The 19,015-nt window shown below is 36.7% G+C and overlaps 1 protein-coding gene across 3 annotated transcripts in view; it reads right to left on the bottom strand.

Moving 5' to 3' along the window:
* phf2 (PHD finger protein 2) overlaps positions 1–14,573 on the bottom strand; it is a 30,881-nt gene extending 16,308 nt beyond the window's left edge. Inside the window, exons 1-7 of one of the 3 annotated variants that reach the window (XM_041225018.1) lie at positions 14,210–14,573; positions 4,404–4,489; positions 3,904–4,021; positions 2,429–2,589; positions 1,393–1,534; positions 465–651; positions 7–169 (exon numbers count right to left, since the gene is read on the bottom strand). In XM_041225018.1, coding sequence (XP_041080952.1) covers positions 7–169; positions 465–651; positions 1,393–1,534; positions 2,429–2,589; positions 3,904–4,021; positions 4,404–4,489; positions 14,210–14,307 — 955 coding nt within the window. In that variant the 5' untranslated portion in view covers positions 14,308–14,573. The remainder of the gene's footprint in view (positions 1–6; positions 170–464; positions 652–1,392; positions 1,535–2,428; positions 2,590–3,903; positions 4,022–4,403; positions 4,490–14,209) is intronic. The other 2 variants (XM_041225016.1, XM_041225017.1) reach the window with 2 other exon arrangements.
* Positions 14,574–19,015: the final 4,442 nt, after the last annotated feature.

Genomic DNA, 19,015 nt, shown 5'->3' with positions numbered 1-19,015 from the left:
GCTTACCTGAAGGAATAAATAAAGTCTGTCCTTGTTTCAGAGTGCACTTGTAACACTTGTCTACTTGGTCAGCAAAAAACATCTCACTGTAATTGGACGAGGAACGCCAGTGCTCATAAAGGGACAGGTTTGCAGAAGTCGGTTTGATCAAAAAAAATATTTTATCTCCCTGCAGGGGAAAGCCAAACGAATACAACAAAACAAGAACCGTTAATAAAGCGCACTGCATTATCACAAACACATTACAACATTATTAAAAAAATATACAGCACACTCATCAAAGCCATGAGACCTCGGCTGAGAGTTTAATCTCAGTTTACAGGCTCTAACTTTCATTGTATAATACCATAGGTATAACAGGCTAATCTCACAGTGAACAAAAAGCATTATTAAATGTAATACATCAAAAACAGCACCTAATTCAGTACCAGAAGAACGAGGGGTCTGTGCAGCTGTGTGCTTACTTTGAGTGGATGGTACCATGCGGACGCTCCCCCTGATTCTATGTGGAAGTCTGTGTAGCTGTCCTTCACACAGATCAGGCAGTATTGGGTGACTTTGGGTTTTCCAAGGAGTGCATCATCAGGCCAGTAATTCTCCACCCAGGACAGCTTTCTGACGATCTCAGGACTCTCCACAAAACTGGACATTCTTTTTTTATAATAAATAAATAAATAAATACATACATTAAAATCTACATTTTTTGATGTGGTGCCCATAGGCATGTGTGAACGGAACAGTGGAATCAGGGGGTGGACATTCCACACTCTTGACCAGCATCTGCCAGAGTACTGACTGTTTCAGATTTGTATTTTATGGTTTAATCCCCAGGGATTAAACAAATTCTCTTATTCCAATCTTATTCCAATTTATTTCACACGGAAAGGAGTCAAGTCAATGTGAACTGAGTAACCATTTCCAGTGTTTTTACAGTGTTTATTGGAAATACATCGATTTCATTTTTTTTTTTTGTATCAGGCGTTATGGTTTTTTATCGGTTAAACCAAAAATCAGAAGCCCTATTATATTTTGGTTGCCGTTAATACATACTGTAGTTAGCAATGACATACATGTGACCACTTTATTACTAACGATAAGTCAGTGAAGACGGTGTCTGTGCACAGGAGCTGAACCAGATGGCATGCAGAATAAGGCAGACAGCATGTAATGGTAAAAAGAAATGAAAGGAGCAAGATTGTGGGGGCCTGTCTATTTAGAACATTGGTATCTCAGACTGCAATAGAAACTGGGGGGGTCGGGGGGCGGCCACAGTGGATTGTGCCACCTGAAAGGTGTCAATCAATAAACAGTTCTATCTAGTAGAACCTGAATAAGCTGCATCGACCTGCACAGTAAATGAGCATGTCTCTTAAACCCAATTTCTGACTTTACCTTGTGTCAGAAAACTCCAAGCTTATCACGTTCAACACTCGTTTTCTGTTTGTGCTGTAGTAATAGTCAACAAACTCCTTGAGCTTCATCTTGCACTCTGTCTGTTTGGACATGTCAATGACGTCCACAACTCTGTCTGGACCTACAAAGCAAACAAAGACACGCACGTGTATTATTTCATTGTGTGTTTCAATGAGACAGGAAAGGAAAGCTTTCTTTCAATCTCCAATTTGTACACAGAGAAAACGCTAAATTGTACCATGTGAAACTATGTTTAATTCTATGCCTGCTGTTTTTAACATACAGTCGTCTTTAGCTTTCTCGTTAAACAGTAAGGCCTGACTAGCATTTGGCACGGCACATGGAAGAAAACCTATTTATTTCAAACAAATATCCAAGTAATAGACTATCAATGTCTAAGGCAGACACCAGTGTTCCACTCACTTCCCAGAGAAGGTCAACCACTTCCTTATCTCTGATTAGACGGAGAGGTTACAGTGTGGTTAATTCATAAACTAAAGAAAACAGAAGACAGCTACATCTTCAAGAATGGCCCAGTGAACACGTGTTGACATGCAGAGTTTCAGACCACCACTGAGGTCAAGAGCCTTGCAGGACCTGTTCTGGGTAACTGGAAAAGTCTAACTGGTGAATAATACAACAAGAGCACGGACTGAGACACTCCGCCCCTCAAAAAGCATTTCACTGATATAACATACAAATAAAGCAAAGCAGCCTTGAAGTTTTATTAGATTGACCGTATCAGTTTAATGGTGTAAAACCCAGAAATCTTTATTATTATTATTATTATTATTATTATTATTATTATTATTAACATAAAAACAAAAAAACACTGCACAGTTAGATTAATATAAATGCAACACAACTTATCACTTCCTTTTCTTTTCTGTCGCATTTATTATGCTTCATTGAAGACATTAAAAACCACTGTTTGATAACTGATGAAGGCATTACATTGCCAACAGATTATTCACAGTCGACGTGTATTTTGACGTGATGTAATGCGATTACATACCGACGTAGTTTTCTACATCACTGACATAGAACGTGGGGGCAGGTAATGACATTCCGAGTCCATCTTTCTTTGGGACCAGGATGGGTTCTGTGAAGCCCTTCTCTTCAATATAGTCCAGTGTGAGCTGGCTTCCATTCAGCTTTACCACCACATCTTCAGAACTAGAACAGAAAGGGTTATCAATCAGCATGTGGGGACACAACTCTATCAACACTGCACACCACAGCATTCGTATAGAGAACTCCAGTAAAATTATCCAAAACACTAATATGTATTTATATGCCTATTTCATTTATTTGTCAGTATAAGACACTGCAATTATGTTATTACTTATCCTAGGGTAGCTTTCTGTTGGTGCTGAAAGAGAATCTAGATGGGACGTACTTTTAAAAGCTCTTCACTTTTCTGGCACTCATTTTTCTTTCTGTAATTAAACTGGTGTAGGAGCCCCACCTGCTGACACTTTTAAGAATTACAGCACATGCACAGCACAAAGGTCAATTTAAGGGTCATTTTTAACTACTCTTCAATAGGTTCACAGCGATAAAGGTAAGTGTAGTATTTTGTTTTATATAAATATTAAAGTTTAAATATTATATATTTGTCAGGACTACAAATAGCATTGTCTTGGAAACAATGTATAAATATACTGTACTTTTCTGTATTCAGTCCTTCTCATGTTTTCTTTTCAGGAGACTAAAAATCTAAGTGCTTGGAGTGTTTCAGTAGCATGCAAGCTGCTCAACTGTATTAGAGCTGACAGCTTAAAAAGCCACTCAGAATTTCACACAGCAGCTCTGCTACACAAAGTATCAGAAAGTGCAAGCAATTTGAGGATCTCTTGCATATCAAAAAGCTGTACTTTAACACACTGAGGTGCAATAAAAAAGGCTTTCTTTGACCTTTGCAACACATCAAAAGTATCCCAAAGAAGTGGTTTAAGAAACTAACAAATCACTTGAGTTGACTAGTGAGCACAGTATAGATTCCACATCTGCATTGATAATTTACCAATTGATTTCAAAGCAGTACTTGCAAACAATCATATTCTATTCATGTAAAGGGCACACTGAACAACATTATACACCAGTCTGGACAAGCACAGCTCTCTGTTTGGGTGGAAACGATTGTGATGCAATTGTCGGTCGTTTCCATAGCAGTGTCTCACTCTGCTCCAGTGGCAGCTGTGTGCCTCCAACTGCATCAACAGAAGATAAAAACAAAAACAGCCGACATCTTGTCTCTGAAATCTCAATCTTTTCATAGCTTTTTCGTTTATTTACTACTCCACTTCCTGGATTCCCTTGCGCTTCACAGAGCACACATCACACGGCAGGCCCAGCATTACAGCGCAGCCTGTCAGAGGTTACCCTTTACTTGTAATCCTTACCTCATGTGCGGTATTAGAAGTCCTATTGGGCTCCATTAGGGTGTCACTTAACATTCTAAGATAATGTAAAAGCAGAGCCCCTTACCTTGGGAATGTCCTGTTTCTGAGTTCCATTATAAACATCTGACTGCCATTCAGAACAGGCTTCTTCACCTCTCTACTTTGCCCTGTGTCATTTTTGTGCCAATTCTTTTTCTTTTTCACTGAAAAACAACAAAAATACTAATTTCCAACAAGTGTCTCCATTCTTGTTATTAGTTGTTTCCTCAAGTATGCTGGATGTTTCTGTGTTTCAAGAAACAAGGAACGTGTTGATCCGAGGAGACTTTCTTTACAGTTTGCAATAAAAGCAATACAGGTGAATGCACTAGTTCAGGTATAGTTCTACATAAGTAACACTTTGGCCTAAATGGCAGGGTGTAAATGTAAGTCGGTAATGACGTTCTATTTTAGAACTGGGTTTGCTATCAGGCGTTATGAAAACAAAGAGTTCCTCCTGTCAGTTCTATAGGTACTGTAAGTACACTTGGACAGGCTATGGCAACAGGCAGCCATTGTGAACCCTGCAGCCTGTCTTCTACTCACAAGTGGACTTGCCATGGGATTGCTCGCAGTTCGGACAGTGATAGATGTCAATATCTGGCGCTTCCTCTTCATCCACGCCAACGCAGCTGTGAAGCAACAAAAGAAACTGTTAAAACTGTGAGAAAGATGCTAACTGCTTTCCGCAATACCAGAAGCTATTAACAAAAAAGGAAAGATATAAATGGAAAAGGGCAACTTTTAAATGTAGGTGTTATAATACTTTTTTTTTTTTTTTTTTTTTTTAAATATAGCAAGTCTAAGCATTTCTGAACATGCAAAAAATAATCATATTTATTACTTTTTTTACATGTGAGAGCTAAAGAAGTGAACATATTTTCAAAGCATGTCCTTCATTCTTTGATTAACTCCTATTTTTTTAAAGGAATAGAAAAATGTTACAAAATGAAAATCAAAACACACGTTGAGTGCTGAAAATAACTAGAATTATATTACTTTGCTGTTTGCTTCTAGTTCTGTGAAATAAAAAAGGCATTTTAACTTTTTTTTAAAAAAATAGCAATTAATTAAAGACTGGAGTAAATGCTTAAAGAATATGGCCGTGGGTGTCATTTTCAAGTTTCTTTTCTTTTTGAGCGATGCTAGGATGGAACATTTACACATGAAAAAAAACAAAACACTGCCACAGTATTGTTTTAAACCTGTACCGTTATCTAATAGGCCAGCTGGACAATGTTTCTGACTGGAAGTCTCCTTGTTAATTCTATTATACCACAATTACAAGCACAGCAGACAGACCTACTTAGTTGGTGGCAGGTGCTCCAGACAGCACCTGGGTTTTGCACAAAGGCGCAAAAGTCCTTTAGTTTTAATTTGAACTGAAATGACAGCACGTATATACCATAGCAGGAGTGCAACAAGGGAATAAGAACCTGCAAGGAATGTACAGTGTGTTTCAAATAATAAACCAACAAAGAACTATTAATAAGCATATGGGTGGGTTTACTCTGTCCTTCAAGAGCTCTAAAATCCACATAATTAAAGGGAAGTGGTTTTAACCACAATATCTGAATGAACAACTCTCTTGCAGCTGTGAAAATGAGCAAACTGTAAGAAGAGTCCCTGGTATATACCCCCTCCTCTACCCCCACGACGCCACCCTCCTGCTCCATGGCTCTCCTCATCAATGAGCCCTACTATACCACAAACAAGAGCGAGGTTCTTTAAACCACCACTTCCCTGCCCCAGTCTCTAAGCTGATGTTGCATGAAGTCGCATACAATTCACACACAAAGACTCAACAGTTGTTCGGCTGCTCTGCCCATGGCATTAAAAAAAAAAAAAAACAAGAACTGTAGCTGGCAGCACTTTCTGTCACCGCTCTCCAAGCTTGTGTCTTGTGTTCAGGCTCCAAATCCCCCAACGCGAGCAGGGCAGCACTGGGTGTTTCCACAAACACAAAGTTTACTTTGGGATCTTCTAGCTAACATTTCTATCAGCAATACAGAGCTTGTGTACCATGAATGGACTTCCTTATTAAAAGTGTATTTCCAGATATGGCAAGAGTGAAGCCTTACTCTTTACTCTTGAATCATTTTTGCAAACAAAGAAGTCATTCTTAAGTAATATTACAGGACAAGCCCCCAGTTTGACTAGGGGTGGGAATACCATTTTCCTTTTGCACTGTATTAGTAACTGATCATTCAGCTTAACCTTCATTATTAGAAATTCTGTACCAGTCAATCTGCAAGTCTTGATGTTGATCTTGATGTGATGTTATATTGTGGTTAAACCTTCATCATTAAAACAGTCGTTCTATACACGGCTTTCATGTTTTTGAGGCGAGTGTAATTAAGGAGTCATTGACAACAGTGATTGAAAAACATTATGTTAAAAGCCAGCGGCTACTTTACTAGTCATTAACGCTTTTAAACTCTATTAAATGAAGATAACGTTTTGAAGGCTGTATCACCGAGTTACAAAAGCACAACAAGGAAAACCAAATCCCTCACTGTTCTTTATTCATTTCAAACACATGGAAACAGAGGCCTGGCTTAAGAATTCAAGGTCTATAAACACAAAACGAAAACCGTCACTGTGCTGTACCTGGACAAAACAAACAAACAAAAAAAAAAAAAGGATCACCTGGAATTCAACACCACTCGTGCCCTTGAGAAAATACTAAATCTCGATGACACTGTAAAAGATGACACACTTTGAATCCTGGTGTTCTAATGCATCTAAACCCACCCAGTTCTGCCCTATCCAAACCTTAACCTACAGATTTTAAATGAGAAATAACACACACAGCATCAGGACTGTTTTAGTCTCACTTTCACGTGGTTTGATTAATGTCCTGTTGTATTGCTTTTATTAACCCTGACAATCTTCTGATCTCATCAACATTACATATTGAATGATGTTTTTAATTTTGTTATATTTCCATAACTGTATTTGTTATATTTCCATAAAGAGTAAGGCCTTCAGAGAAGCCCTACAGACCAACGCTGATTACACACTGTGTTCCACACTGTTCTGAATCAACGTGCTGCTCCAGCAACAACTTTAAAACTCATATTTCATGTGATTCGAGAAGAGTATGCGGTTTTATCTAAACAATGTTTGCTGAAATAGTTTTATTTTGGGACCAAAAATCTGAAATAGTTAGTGTACATGTCAGATAATTGAATAAGTAGTCTCCCACATTAAATCAGATACATTTTCTAATTAAATGGATACATTTAAAAATATATATATATATTAGCATTTACTTGAAACTATTCATGGTAACTGCGCCTTTAAAGTATTTTACAAGTGAGCAATCTGTTTAAAAAAAACATTCACTCCAGGGACATAACCCTACTGAGCCCACAAGCTCTTTTTTGCTAATTTAAGAAGACACACACTCTAAAATTATATTAAAAAATAAAACCAGAAATACATGGCTTTTAGTCAAAGATGTTGTTCTCTCACTGTGTAGATCACTGAGACTACTCCGCTGTGATGGTGAGCTGCTCTTGAAAAGAGAACTACTGAAAGAAACACAATAGGACATGTGTTTTGCTTTGTTTTTTATTCACTGGCTGGCTCTCCGTTCAGACAGGTGGCTTTTGTTTTCTACAGTTTTGCATCGGCATCATTTGAGCAGATTTGTGGGCAGATGTTAAAACCCCAAAACCCAAATGTAGGCTGAGTCTACGTGATCTCATTTTCAGTTGCTTTTTGTTTGTTTGTGGATTTTATTTTATTGTTATCTTTTTTTTTTTTTTTAATACTTTTGAACAGGTAACAAACTGGGTGACACATTTAGGTAACACTTTACATTAAATGTCTCTTAATTACTGTGTATTTACATGGGAATTATTTAGTAAATACATGCGTACTTACACAGAATTACAATGTTATTATGAAGATACAATGCACTTAATGTGTAAATGTTTTTGCACGCTAGAACCCTAACCCTTTTCTGATACAACTGTGTACTTACATATATCATGCAAATAGATTTACACATTAAACATTGAAACTATGCATAATAACACTGTTATGATGTGTAAGTACACATGTACTTATTTACCAAGTAACTACTATGCAAATACACTTAATGTAGTGTTACTCAAATTTAAAGATGGTTAAGTAATTTGTAACATACTTGGCCTGTGTAGAACAGACCTGGATAAAGGCAGTTCCATCAAGAACAAAAAGTCAAATCAAAACATTCAAATAAATGATAGAAACTGAAAGTCACACTTCCTAAACCGTTGGCGGCAGCTTTGCTGGTTTCCAATCCTCACACATTTTCACTACAACAAGTACACAGTACTGAAGCTCATGACTCTACTAAAAAGGATCTGCCATCTAGTAAGAGGCTCTGCTAAAACAGCCGGTACTCTGTGAATGAACAGAACGAGCTGCTTGAGTCGGATACAGTGCTGCAATTTAAAAGAAAACGGTACGGTACATTGTTGGGTTTGAAACTGGTGCTATCTGCACTTTAAAAAAAAAAATAATATGTTCAAATTAAAATCATTTTTAAAGTATACAGAGGTACACAGGGCCCAGAGAAAAATACAGGAAATCTAAGTTGAACACACATATACAGAACATGTGTTGCGTGTAAAAATACTCACTGTGTGTGTGTGTTTGTGTGTGTGGGTCTTTCTGGTCTTTTTATGCCAAGCCAGACTTACACAGGCACTACCAGCAATAGCCCTCACAACTAATAAAATAAATGTGTTATGTTTTATTACCAAGGTGAAGAGCCGATAGATCTTCAGAAGAAGAAAAGGTAACCATGAAATGATGAGCATCAGCCTCAGAAACACAGCACCTCCAGTGCACCAGTCTACTAAACCACCAGGTGCAATTATCCCCGCCATAAAGTCCACGAATAAACATGGCTGCGACACAAACAAGGAGACTATCAAAAACAGATCACACAGAGTAACTGATTTAAATAGACTACAACGTCATCTGGTTCATGGAGTTCCTGCATAACAGACCCACACCCTGAAATAATCAAGGATGCACTGCAAAACTGTAAACTACTGCAAGCACCTAGCCTTGCTTGTTTTAAAAGCACATTTAACATGTCAATGAAAATGTGAATACATGACCCGCTTAACTGACAACCCGGTTAGAAGACTGTGTGCTACAAACCCGAACTAGCTGCTGCCTTTGCTACTGTTTATTCTCGTTCTAATTCTTGAAATGAAATCAAAGCCTATGGATTTTAATTTATTTGCACCAACAGCTCAGATTAACCAAACCTGTCAGTGCCAGCAGACCACCTGCCTACTGATGGACAGCTTTACACAACATTAATAACCCTGGGTGGGGAATACTAAATTGTCATTCTTAAAGGAAAAGGAGACGCCTGTCTCCTTCCAATGCAGACAGTAAAACATGCAAAGCTCTTATTTCAGTGTGGGATCTTTATTGGGCGTTGTAATTGCTTAAAACTATAACCATGTATTTTATAACATATCCTATTAATAGTTATGGCAGGTGTGTGTGTGTGTGTGTTTGTTTGTTTGATTTTTTGTCCAATCCTTATAGTTGCAAATCTGCACGATTCTTCTAATGCTTTTATCAAGCTGCAGGGATCTAAGTCAGCACTAAGGGAAACAGAATGCATAAAGCACATGCTATTAATACAAACTTTCACATCCATCAGATCTACTACTGTATATTAATAACAGCCCCAGCACATCTATTATATTAATAACAGCTACACAGCCACTTCTAAACTATACATCGTTATAGTCTGTATTTCTATTCACAGTTACTCTGTCTTTAGTCATATTTTTCCTGGGGCTCAGTTTTCCTTAGTCTGAAGGCCATTGGTTAAATTTACAACAGATTCCTTGTCCTTATCTGCTTGGGGTACATTGTTTCATCTCTATAATAAAAATAATTTGGAGATACTGTCAACCACAATAAAGAGCACCTCTAGATTGCCTTCATAGCAGCTGGTGCACACACCATGAAAACATATAATTTACACTGCAATATTTATTATCTTAATCACAGCAGACACCAGTTATGAATTTTGGAGTCTCACACTATAATAAAAAAAACACGTCACAATGTGATTACAGAAGTCTGAACACATTCCCTTTCTCCCTGCTCCAGATCGGAACATTTTAAATCATTCCTTCCCTTGCACAATAAAGCTGTGCCACAGGAAACCTGTCACCCTTATTACACTTAGAACCGCCAACATTTTCACAAACTCTGTTATAGTCAATAATAAAAACAGTAATAAGTACTAAGCCCAAACAGATCATTCAGTACCCCCCCACCGCACATATCTTGCCCCCCTTGTCAAATGTCCCTGATATATTTGTTCCACTGACAACAGCAGTGGAAAGATATATCACGGAAATGTAACGTCAAGACTGTAAGACACAAGGGGACAGGTTCTCAAAGTGTTTACTCCAGTCTAATAAACTTGAATTTATTTTTTTAAATGGAGTAAAAAATACCTTTTACTGTTACAAAATGAAAAAAAAAACCACCAGAGTGCTTAAGGGGAATTCGAACATATCATGTTGTTGTTTGGTTCTAGTTTTGTAATATATCACGTTGTTGTTTGGTTTTAGTTTGTAGTATGTAATGTAGTGGTTTGGTTCTAGTTTTGTAATATATCATGTTGTTGTTAGGTTTTAGTTTGTAGTATGTAATGTAGTGGTTTGGTTCTAGTTTTGTAATATATCATGTTGTTGTTTGGTTCTAGTTTTGTAATATATCATGTTGTTGTTTGGTTCTAGTTTGTAATATGTAATGTAGTTGTTTGGTTCTAGTTTTGTAATATATCACGTTGTTGTTTGGTTCTAGTTTTGTAATATATCATGTTGTTGTTTGGTTCTAGTTTTGTAATATATCATGTTGTTGTTTGGTTCTAGTTTTGTAATATATCATGTTGTTGTTTGGTTTTAGTTTGTAATATGTAATGTAGTGGTTTGGTTCTAGTTTTGTAATATATCATGTTGTTGTTTGGTTCTAGTTTTGTAATATATCATGTTGTTGTTTGGTTCTAGTTTTGTAATATATCATGTTGTTGTTTGGTTCTAGTTTTGTAATATATCATGTTGTTGTTTGGTTCTAGTTTTGTAATATATCATGTTGTTGTTTGGTTCTAGTTTTGTAATATATCATGTTGTTGTTTGGTTCTAGTTTTGTAATATATCATGTTGTTGTTTGGTTCTAGTTTTGTAATATATCATGTTGTTGTTTGGTTCTAGTTTTGTAATATATCATGTTGTTGTTTGGTTCTAGTTTTGTAATATATCATGTAGTTGTTTGGTTCTAGTTTTGTAATATATCATGTTAGTTGTTTGGTTCTAGTTTTGTAATATATCATGTTGTTGTTTGGTTCTAGTTTTGTAATATATCATGTTGTTGTTTGGTTCTAGTTTTGTAATATATCATGTTGTTGTTTGGTTCTAGTTTTGTAATATATCATGTTGTTGTTTGGTTCTAGTTTTGTAATATATCATGTTGTTGTTTGGTTCTAGTTTTGTAATATATCATGTTGTTGTTTGGTTCTAGTTTTGTAATATATAGTTTGGTTCTAGTTTTAATATATCATGTTGTTGTTTGGTTCTAGTTTTGTAATATATCATGTTGTTGTTTGGTTCTAGTTTTGTATGTATGTCATGTTGTTGTTTGGTTCTAGTTTTGTAATATATCATGTTGTTGTTTGGTTCTAGTTTTGTAATATATCATGTTGTTGTTTGGTTTTAGTTTGTAGTATGTAATGTAGTTGTTTGGTTCTAGTTTTGTAATATATCATGTTGTTGTTTGGTTTTAGTTTGTAGTATGTAATGTAGTGGTTTGGTTCTAGTTTTGTAATATATCATGTTGTTGTTTGGTTCTAGTTTTGTAATATGTAATGTAGTTGTTTGGTTTTAGTTTTGTAAACAGGTGTTTTATTTCTTTCAAAAAATAGGAGCTAATTAAAGACTGCAGTAAAGGCTTTGAAAATATAGGTCAAGATCTGACACCGGTTACTGGGGCAATATCCCTGTCGCTAGCGCAGGACAGTAATCCTCATCCCCAAACAACCAACACACCTGTGCGGACAACTGATTGTTTAAGGAATGAAGTGCCCAGCGTCTCCTGAAGAGTGGGGAAGCTCTCCTTCATACTGTGCTGCAAACTCAGCACCGCTGCTGTGCATCAAAATTCTTTATGTGAAACAATAAAATCATTTGTAAAGGGCACAGCAACAGGAAGGAATTAAAGTGCTCTCTGATGATTCAACCTTCAAAATGCCTCCAACAGCAAATAGAAATATTAGGAAATACTGTGCACCCAAGACACCGTTATCTATGAATCACACACAGAGATAACTTTGAGTTACAAGACAGCTCTGGACATTTACGTGCATTTAATCTACATTTAAAGTTCACAAGAATGCAGTTCATTGTTTTTTCTAATTCTGGTCAGCAGCAGTTTTGTGAATCATCTTCATGGTTTTGAGGTCCACAATGCCAGTCAGCTCATCCTATGAATTCCCTTAAAGGTAGACAGCAGAGACTAAAGTTTAAAAACCCCATTCCCTTTTCTCCAGCGCCACCTGTGTGTCCTTTTCTATGTTACATTTCCTTTACAGATGAATTTTAAAACCTTAGTCTTGGCAGATACCTCCAATATGTCTGGTATATGCCTAGACATACTGGAGATACTGAGAATTTAGCACAGTATCACAATCCTGTGAAACCTCCTTAACTTACAGAAAGACATAAGAGCCTAATCTGGACGCTATATAGTGTATAGCTGAGTGGCTGGCAATTGTGAGTGCTTGCCCTTGGATAGACGACTGTAAGTAATGTTTAAAGGGTCTTTGCTTGCTAAAAAAATGGCATGTCAACCCAAAACTGTCAAACCATGACACTATGATAAAATTAATTGATACAAACGTACAGTTCAAAATTGTTTTAACAGTCAATTTCGCATAGACATCGATCAACTAATGCCATTACAAAACAGGATAGCACCATGTTACGGAGTTTACTATTTGGCTCCAAGGCTATACTGTTATTTGCTGTCTTCACGTGTGGACCTGCACTCCTGTATTGTGCTGATAAAACACGATCGAGCTACAGTTGTCTGGCGTAAGTGACAAGAGGTGCCATTCACGGTATACGAATGCATTAACAATGCATTTTAAGAACAATGACACGGAGAAGTACAAACACTCAGGCCAAGGTCGGCGCTATATAACCAGAACTGCAGCTTACAAGTTTATGAACCGATATACAGGTCAAAGTGACTCTTCATTTAAAAAAAAAATATATAATATATATTTTAATACGCTGCACTGAACAATGCATTTGACCGGCTATCTGTTGAAACAATACTAAAGGCGGATTGATTTACAGTAATAAACTCATGCACATCCGCAAAGAGTTAATCATATAACCGCGCGTAAAATTTTCAGAGCGCTACTGAACTGGAACCGAAGGTATGCAGTAACTCCCTTTTTCACTTCAGTTGCATTTATTCAGTCCAATGTTATCATTTGGATGTTGTCCAAAGCCTTGCTCGTGTATTATAAACTACGAAATTTTAATTTGAAATTGACACTGAATTGTGCCTACTAGTAAGTATAGTGGATACAATCCAATTTAGATTTTATTAGGGTGCAATGCTTACACAGAATGTTATGGGTGAACATGATGTAAAGAACCGAAAGCAATCTGGGGACTTTTATAACATATTATATTATATATTTGTACATATGTACTCACTACGGCAAAATACGTTACCACCAGAAATAATTCTACTACTGGCATTGTTTTAGAAACAGCACCTGTCAGTAGAGTTTGATTTAATTGTCAAGTGCGATACAGTGGGCTATAAATCACTAATTAGTGTTTGTTTTTCAGTGTTTTACAAACATTCGTGCAAACAGAAGGTTGCAAAGCGCATTCTTTGTTACGAAGTAGAATATGAACCGAAGGTCTCTGCAGCGCTACCCACATTCAACCCCAACCACAGCGAAACAAAACCAACTGCAGCTCCCAGCAGTGGCTCGTTCTTAGAAGGCAGAACCCTACAGCACAAAAGATATATCACAAACGAAGCCAAAATTAAACCATTGTCAAAATGTTTGTGTTATTCACTCACACACTCACACACACACACACACACACACAAAATAATACGTTCCAACCTAAATATAACTCCGCCTTCTTCTTCCAGCGGCCTCGCTCTTCAGGCAATAGCTTTCAAATCCACAACCATTAGCAAAGATTTTGTTGAAGAAGAAACGAGAAAACAGCCAGAAATAAACACCGTGCAAACAAATGCAAATGAATAATTTAGTTTTGTGCTTTTACCTGCCGTGAAACCAGTCCTTACAGGCATCGCATTCGATCATAAAGCGGGATACGTCGTAAGGTAATCTACAGATGCAATAAACTGGTACAGTCGCCATGTTAGATCAATTCACAACAACGCTGGAGCGACAGAGTCCGCAAAATCCCGGCTGCAACAAAATTGCAATTAGAAATCTCTCAGAATAGCACGCCGGTTCAACACTGTTCTGCTGGCATGAACCAAATGTAACGGTAATCGTCTTCCTACGGATCCAGGTTGCATTTGAATTGCACTCTTAAAAAACAAATGTTGAACGAATGATGTTTCCTGAAGTGTATTATTGTATGCATGCCCCCTGGTGACAGACCAGTACAGTAATGAGACTTTCATAAACACTAAGAAAATGCATCCTTTCATTGTAATACTGTTACGTCATCTTGTAAGGCTGTTTCAGTCATCTTCGAAGTGAATGAATGATTATCAGAATGTTCTCTAGAAGCTGGGTTTATATGTATCTATCCCGGTACTTTCAGATATTAAACTGTCATTGTATATAGCTGATGGATAGAGCCTGGTTAGTTATTAAACAGAGCGATACAGGCCTGCATACTGTTCAGTTTCCTACAGTAACTACTTATAAATATGTACGTTTAACTTAAATGCACTTATGAAAACGAAACTGCAATTCACTAATAAGAAATAAAAACTAAGATATTTATGCATACATTTAAACACCTATTTGATATTACAGTAATAGAAAATAGAATGACTTATTGGTAAATTCCTTCAACTAGATTTACTCTAGACAGTTTTTTTTTGTATTAATTGCCACAGAACAATATTAAAATAAAAACAACGTGTATATATATATATATATATATATATATATATATATATATATATATATATATATATATATATATAAACATAAACCCTTAAACTGCTAGTTGTAATTGGTTTAAAATAGATGACGTTTGTTTGTTGTAACCGTGTGTTTGTTGAGTGAGCATTGCCTGTGCACTGCCGCTGACTGTCACTTGTCAGTTAAGCACACTTTACCTGAGGAGAGGAGGGGATTTCCCTCTGCATCCACCACGCCAACTCAGCATAGCCCAAAATAAATAACTGTGTGCTCTAAACCGCTGGTATTCTCTTGCCTGTGAATCCAGCCCGTCGTCATTCAGACGTGGTGCTTTTAGTTACATTGAGTCTTCTGAGCACCACTCCGGGATTTAAATGTGCTATAGCAAATGTTCTGCCATATATAGTGATGTTATTGTATTAATATGTTCTACTGCATTGTCATGGTACGCAAATAGAACGCATTAAGTGCACCTATGACAGCACGTCATGGCGAATGGCAGCATGAGACAATGATAACAAATACAGTAGGCCTATGCGATGGAAAGACGGTATTGTGAAATTCTACTTGTGGTGGTTATATGCATTGGAAACGCCAACCACCAGTCCTTTACAATGCATATATGTGGCCGTTGATAGCTGTGAAACCCATTGCAATTGGGTTACCACAAACCAGCAGAGCGAGAGCAATTCCCTCTCTGAGAAGATTGTAAATCTTACCTACAAAATACAATTAGAAGGAAAATACAATGGAACTGGATGCCTGACAGGAGCTACCCACAGTGCATAGTGTATTTCATTATTTAAATCAATACTCTTTTTGGCAAGTATGGTCAACGAGTATGACGTGAGCAGAATGAGCCTCTGCTAATTGCGAGCAGCACTGCTTTTCTTCTCCTATAGAGGATGCTGTGCTTATGAGAACCCCCCTCCACACTGTAACCGCTTCGTGTTGCAATGGCTCTTGCACACAGACAGACAGACACACACACACATTCACATTACTATCACAGTGAGGACATTCCTTTGACTCCAGCTATGTTATCAATTCTGATTCCACTAAGGGTTAAATCAGGGGGAAGCAAAAACCTTTTTACAATTATATTTGATATATACATATATTTTTAGAAAATAACACAATAATTTAGGATGATAATTGATGTTCTTATTGTGCTTTAATATTCTCACTTTGTTGGTGTAAATACAAAACTTTCTCAGTTCTATACCAGGGCACCCATACACACACACACACACTAGCACTGGCACTGTTCTTCATTAATGTGGCAGCATGTATGAAGTGGCACACATGCCTTAGCAGAACAGACACTCTGGAACACATGTAGGAATATCAAACTGTATTTAATTATAATCCATGTAAAAAAAAAAAAAAAATGATGCTGAATAAGGCTTTGTAAAAGATCCAGAATCTCAAACACGTTCAGTTAATCACAGTATATGCAGCCCGATTGGAAACGTGTTCCAAAAGACCACACAAGCATAGTAGGAAAGGTTTGTTTAATTGTTAATGGATCTTAGAGGTACTAGTTTTATGAGCACGTATGTAACAAATTTCCTTTCTGTGTTAATCACTTATGGCGATGGGGCACATTAAAGAAAATTGCTTTTAAAGAACGGATTTGCTCATTTCACACTTATGATTTTCCAGTCTCCGTTAAGCCAGGACATTTACCATTCGAAGACAAAAGACTCCATCAAAACTATAGCACAGCTTCTGCCTTGTTATAGTTTGTGGGTACGTGCTATTAAGTGAAACTATGGCATTTATTAGCGCCTTAGACTTACTACTGACTGGACCTATAGCAAAATAAATATACTCATGGATGAAGAACTGTGAACCAAACGTTTTTCAACAGTAAAGACAAGGAGAATGACTTCTAGTGAAAACTTATTTCTATACTAATTTGTCACTGAAGTTACAGAGCTTCATATATATCTTGCAACCAAAGTACTATGGAGAGAGGTTCTGCTGTACATTGACTGATACGTCTACATTAGACACTTTCTTATTACTTTACCTTAGTACGCGTTCCCATGCTAGCGCCCTCATCAGACTAATTTGAATACTGCATGTTCAGATCCTTGTGTGATGTCTTTCCCCACTGGAAGCAGCAGAGGGGGGATCAAGAGCGTAAACAGCTTAAGTAAAGGCGGCACAGGCTGTAGGTGGAGGCCCGTTCTGTGCTGGCAATGTGCCATTGCTGAAAACAATTACTGCAGTGGGAGGTTTGAACTCTATAGCAAAAAGGCAATGGAAGATTAATATGGGAAAGTAAGAGGATCACGCCACACGTGTAATAGTAATTATTGAGAAGATGAATGCTACTATAAAGTATGTAATTAGGAAGAATGAAGGTATCATATTAATTCTATGTCTTGTGAATATTGGTTTGAGTTACCAATACCCCAGACTAACCTAGAAGCACAAAGAAAGAGGAATGTTGGAATGAGGTAATGAGCTTTGTATTGATGCAGGAGACAGAAGAGCTGAAAGCAGTTTCCTATTAAGCTGTTGCCTACCACATATTATGCATAATTTCAAGTCTAGCACTTGTGAAACCAGAAAAACCAGACTGCAGTGAAATTGAAAAGCAACAGAAGATTTGGTCTACCTTCTTTGTTACTGTCTGCTAAATATTGTGCAGATTTTATAGCTTGAACACACAACTACATACATACATACATACATATATATATATATATATATATATATATATATATATATATATATATATATATATATATTCCAAAGCATTTTACTGTTCTTATCACAGGAGAGTAGAAAGGTCTTTTTTTAACGTGTCGATCAGGTGAGTGACTGGGCAATACAAGACATTAGGCTACAGACGACAGGCAGGTAGCAACATCATGGCTACTCAGGTTTTCACTTCTTTCCCCTCTAACTTAATGAATACCTTAACTCCTCCCTAAAAAGAAAACACATTCAGTTAGCACTGATCTGGGACTGCATTGGCCAGGGATACCGATATAAATGTGCCATTCATGATTAGCTATTGATATGGAAATGTTTCATTCATCCTTAAAGTTGTGTAATATACAGTAATTGCTTGAGTATTAGGCAGACACTCTGAACACACAACAGTGATTTGTATTTTACAATAAAAAATAGTATGATTGTGCAGCACTGTAGCATGGAGGTATTATTGTACATAGCATTTATGTCTAAAGGACCAGTCTTAGATTTCTACAGGTCCTTCTATTTACATTGTTTTGTTTTGTGTGTGTGTGTGTGTGTGTGTGTGTTTTTTTTAGTAGTCATCTATAGAAATGTCCAGCAGGTCCAGGCCGTCCGTTGTTGTTGACATTATAATCATTTAGTATCTATAGAAATGTCCAGCAGGTGGCAGGCAACACAACTGTTATATTATATTATATATATATATATATATATATATATATATATATATACACACACACACACACACAGGGTATACAAGAATCAGACAAATATTTAGAACCACTTGCATAATGAATTTACATTTAAACATATGTCAACATATGTGATCAATCAATGGTAAATATTTAAATTCAGAATCTGGTATGCCTATTGATGAAACTTACTCGGAACATTTGTGATGTAATTTGGAATGTGTAAATGATAAAATTCATTTGATTGTAATTACAAAAAAACACCTTGCAGAAATTAAGAATTACTGCTACAAGTTCATTAGCAGACTTGCTTTGAAAGTCTGTATGCACCCTGTTTAAATTGCACCATCGTCTTCTTAAAGTCCTTGCACAATCAACTTACATTTAAGTATGTGCAAACATAAGATTTCAAGATAGTTCATAACTGAAACTCACATGCAGTAGTGAGGGATAACAGAAGGTTGAACTGATCAGCCTCCTTAACATATTAATAACAACATTCCACTAAGAGCAATAAACAAGTCTGATAAGTCAAGTTCCAAGTAATGCGAAGGCAT

This window comes from Polyodon spathula, chromosome 23 (assembly GCF_017654505.1).
Source record: "Polyodon spathula isolate WHYD16114869_AA chromosome 23, ASM1765450v1, whole genome shotgun sequence".
Lineage (NCBI taxonomy): Eukaryota > Metazoa > Chordata > Actinopteri > Acipenseriformes > Polyodontidae > Polyodon > Polyodon spathula.
The sequence above is the reverse complement of the archived record's forward strand: the minus strand, read 5'-3'. Positions and strand labels throughout refer to the sequence as shown.